Below are 3,275 nucleotides of genomic sequence, written 5' to 3' on the forward strand. Positions count from 1 at the left end.
TACATTAACTCTAGAGTACAAAGCATTAATTCACTGTGTCATTGTTATTAGTGTGGCAAAATCTTTATTTCAGGTTTGCTTTCTTAATGTGCCAATACATGCAAAATGTAAATGATTTAAAACTGTAGTTGACTGATGTATATCTGAACAACTGTATGAGATCTTCTGTTACCCTTTTAGAACCGCTGCTCAGTCAGGTGACACGACTATTGTAAGTGACAGTCTACCCTCCGTATTTACAAGAGCAGTGCTATTTCAGTGGATTAAAATCAGAGTGTTACAATTATCAGCATGGTGCCAAATTCCATTTCATTATAGCAAGTTTCAAACCACTCACCTGTTATGTATCGAACATAGTCCATATCCGCTGGTTGCATGTGATTTGTGTACTGAAAGATCATCCTACTACTTACAGGAAATAATGTTAGTGTGGCAAACCTCTCACGAGTCCTCACTCTTGAGAATATTTTCAAAAGTCGTTTACTTCTAATGCATGATAGCTAAAGATCATGGCAGACCAAGTCTTCCAGTAAAACGTTTGTAATAGATAACCATTAACTTCCTTTGTAGCAGGTTTCATAAAATCAAATTTGCTCACACTTTCACATCAGAAAAACTATAATGGCAGTAAACGTTAACAGTGGAGAGCAGAACATTCCTAAAGTTTGTTTCCTACTTTTGTGCCAGTAAAAGACAGCTATACTACCATGATCTCAGTGTGTAAATCACAATATTGCAAAACAGCTTTATCCTCATCAAGAATAATTTTTCTGTGAAATCATTGCGTAGAAACTGCTTTATGTACTTCGCAAAACATTTGATTCAGTGTTCAACGTTTGAACTACATACTGAATTCAGCTTGTTATTCTCTTTCCTATTCAGCTATCAAGCTTTAGATATTTGAACAAGAATGTTGATTCAAAACAGCAGTAATACTTTCTGTGAGATTTAATCTTTGAATAGCTTCCAAAGTCTCTCTCCAAACATGTCAAAATTAAAAAATTTCTCATGACGGTCACAAAATTGTATTCAGGGTACACATATTTTCATACAGGATTTAAAAGGTTGGGCAAGAAGGTGAAGGAATGCGAAATCAGAAGACAGTAGCTATGCATAAATTGCATTTGAGCAATATTTATTTATAACTTGGTTGCTGGGCATTGTAAAAAATACAAATATACTAACATTATTGGAAGACAATAATCAATACTATAGAAAATTAAAGCTTCGAATGACATCACAGCTGTAGCATTAATAATCCTAAAATATCACATATATGAAAGGCACTGGTGGTAGGTACTGACATGAAATATACGCACGCATCTAATCTTCATGTCGCAAAAATGTCTCTTTTGATGCTATACTCATCGTAAACACTTAAAAAAATATATATCAAAAATATCTTTCTAACTTAGCAAGTATTCTGTTGTGCAGCGAACTCTTCTGGAACGGTTGTTCCTCTGCTGTAGGGAGCACGGTCTATTAACGCTTAAAAGGAGTGGACGCTGAGCGTTTCTTGCGAACACGACGGCGTCGACAAAAGCGCCGCGGCGGCGGGCACTTGCTGCTCGGCCGCCAGCCCCTGCGACTCGTGGCTACCGTCGAGAAGGAGGATGTCGGCGTCGGGCGTGACCCAGCAGAGGCCGCCCTGCGACGTGGTCAGGAAGCTGGCCGGCACCGCCACGTCTCCGACCTGCCCCTGCGTAGCCGCCACTTGGCGCAGGCGCACGCGGCCGTCGCACCACACCGCGATGGCAGCGCCGCTGCCGGCGGCTGCGGTGCCGGCGCGAAGCTCTTCCGCCAGGCGCTGCTCCAGGGCTTCGTTGGCCGCGTTCTGATCAGCTGGCGACTCCTCCTCTTCGAAAGCCTGCGGACACGGCGACCTTCTCGCCGATTTGCGGCAATGCTTGTGCACCATCTCCAGCACTGGCTTCAGCATCTGGAAGAAACGAAACGCGAATCGTAAGACACAAGTTCAAATGTGCTCTGCCTAACAGGCATAGGGAGTCTGCACACGTAACACAAACAAACAAAAGAAAAAAGTGAAAATGTTTCAAGTGAAGAAAAACTGATTTTTATGCTGTCTTCTAGAACGTCTTTAGCAACCTTGTACCGCGATTAAATCGAGGAAGCGCTTGCTTAAAAAATTATCCAAAGTAATCACGATGTAAACAAATTAACCCATGTTTCGTTTCAGAGGTAAGTACAAAATCGGTATATTGAAGAAGTAGATAAATACAAGTTAAAATGCAGTAACTACTACAGCGAAAAGAATGTGGTATGGAAAAATAGTAGCAACCATTAAGTGATTTTGTATCAGCGTTACTTGACGTCGCGCAAATTCTGAACTACAAAATAGTTGAAGCAATAGTAGAAAACGTATGCCGAAAAGAGGACCTATACAAGTACAAAACTACAAAATAGTTGAAGCAATAGTAGAAAACGTATACCGAAAAGACGACCTATACAAGTACGACAAATTAATCTCCTTCTAATTGGCGCATTGTCATTGAAATGAAACTGGAGCAGTTTAATTAAACAACAGCATTTCGAAGTTCAACAGGAAAACAAAGGTTTTTCAAAAAAATGAAATTTAATATATCAGGAGCTATTGAAAAACAACTATAAACTTGAGGCACGAAAGGTACTCGTGTTAAATTAGAAGGTAAGTGGTAACTCAAGAAATTTGTGATGGAAACTGTACACACCTTCTTGATACGATGCACTTTGCGCGCCAGAGTCAGGCTGAACTTGCAAGACGTGGGCGTAGCCGGCGCCGCAGCGGAGGCTGCGCCAGTAGCAGAGACGACTGGAACTGCTGACATGCTGACGGTGACGTAAGTAGTGGCACCGAAATGTGGCAAAGTAGACACGTGAGCTCGCGAGTAACACGGTTCCAACAGCACGGCCGTGGAGCGACTGAGTGGTGCGCACGTGGCCGCGGTCCCCTTTTATAGGCGGCGTGACGTCACGCGTCGGCGGCAGCGCTCCGGGGTGGAGGTGGTGGGTGTCGTGTGGCAGGTGTGTGCTACCGAGGGTTGCTGGGCCCGGCCGTGGGAACGAACGCGTTCCCACACGCCGAGCGCCGCCGAGCGGCAGATGGTCCCTGCTCGCAACACCTGCCGCCCGCCTGCCACCGCCGGGGCCAGCGCTTGTTGCTTTGCTTCGCTTCGCTCCTCTCCTCTGCCCTGCCCGGCCCTGCTCACAATCTGTGCCCAGCCTCCTCTTACCCGCCTACCATGCCCTTCCACAGCGCTTCGTCACCGCGGATAACG

At 44.6% G+C, this 3,275-nt stretch overlaps 1 protein-coding gene across 1 annotated transcript; it reads right to left on the reverse strand.

The window, feature by feature from the left end:
• Nucleotides 1-1,158: 1,158 nt before the first annotated feature.
• LOC126234671 (uncharacterized) lies at nt 1,159-2,908 on the reverse strand. Its single transcript, XM_049943411.1, has 2 exons — nt 2,709-2,908; nt 1,159-1,939 (listed from the first exon to the last, which is right to left on the reverse strand). Exons 1-2 carry the CDS (start codon nt 2,823-2,825, stop codon nt 1,490-1,492), a joined length of 567 nt encoding a protein of 188 aa, XP_049799368.1. The 5' UTR covers nt 2,826-2,908; the 3' UTR covers nt 1,159-1,489.
• Nucleotides 2,909-3,275: the final 367 nt, after the last annotated feature.

Source organism: Schistocerca nitens, chromosome 2 (genome assembly GCF_023898315.1).
Source record: "Schistocerca nitens isolate TAMUIC-IGC-003100 chromosome 2, iqSchNite1.1, whole genome shotgun sequence".
Classification (NCBI taxonomy): Eukaryota; Metazoa; Arthropoda; class Insecta; order Orthoptera; family Acrididae; genus Schistocerca; species Schistocerca nitens.

Bases quoted from the DNA above. Each gene is read 5' to 3' on its own strand.
- LOC126234671 (XM_049943411.1), bottom strand. From the start codon at position 2,825: ATGTCAGCAGTTCCAGTCGTCTCTGCTACTGGCGCAGCCTCCGCTGCG. The intron at 1,940-2,708 runs GTGTGTACAGTT...CGTTTCTTCCAG, and splicing joins AAGTGCATCGTATCAAGAAG to ATGCTGAAGCCAGTGCTGGA.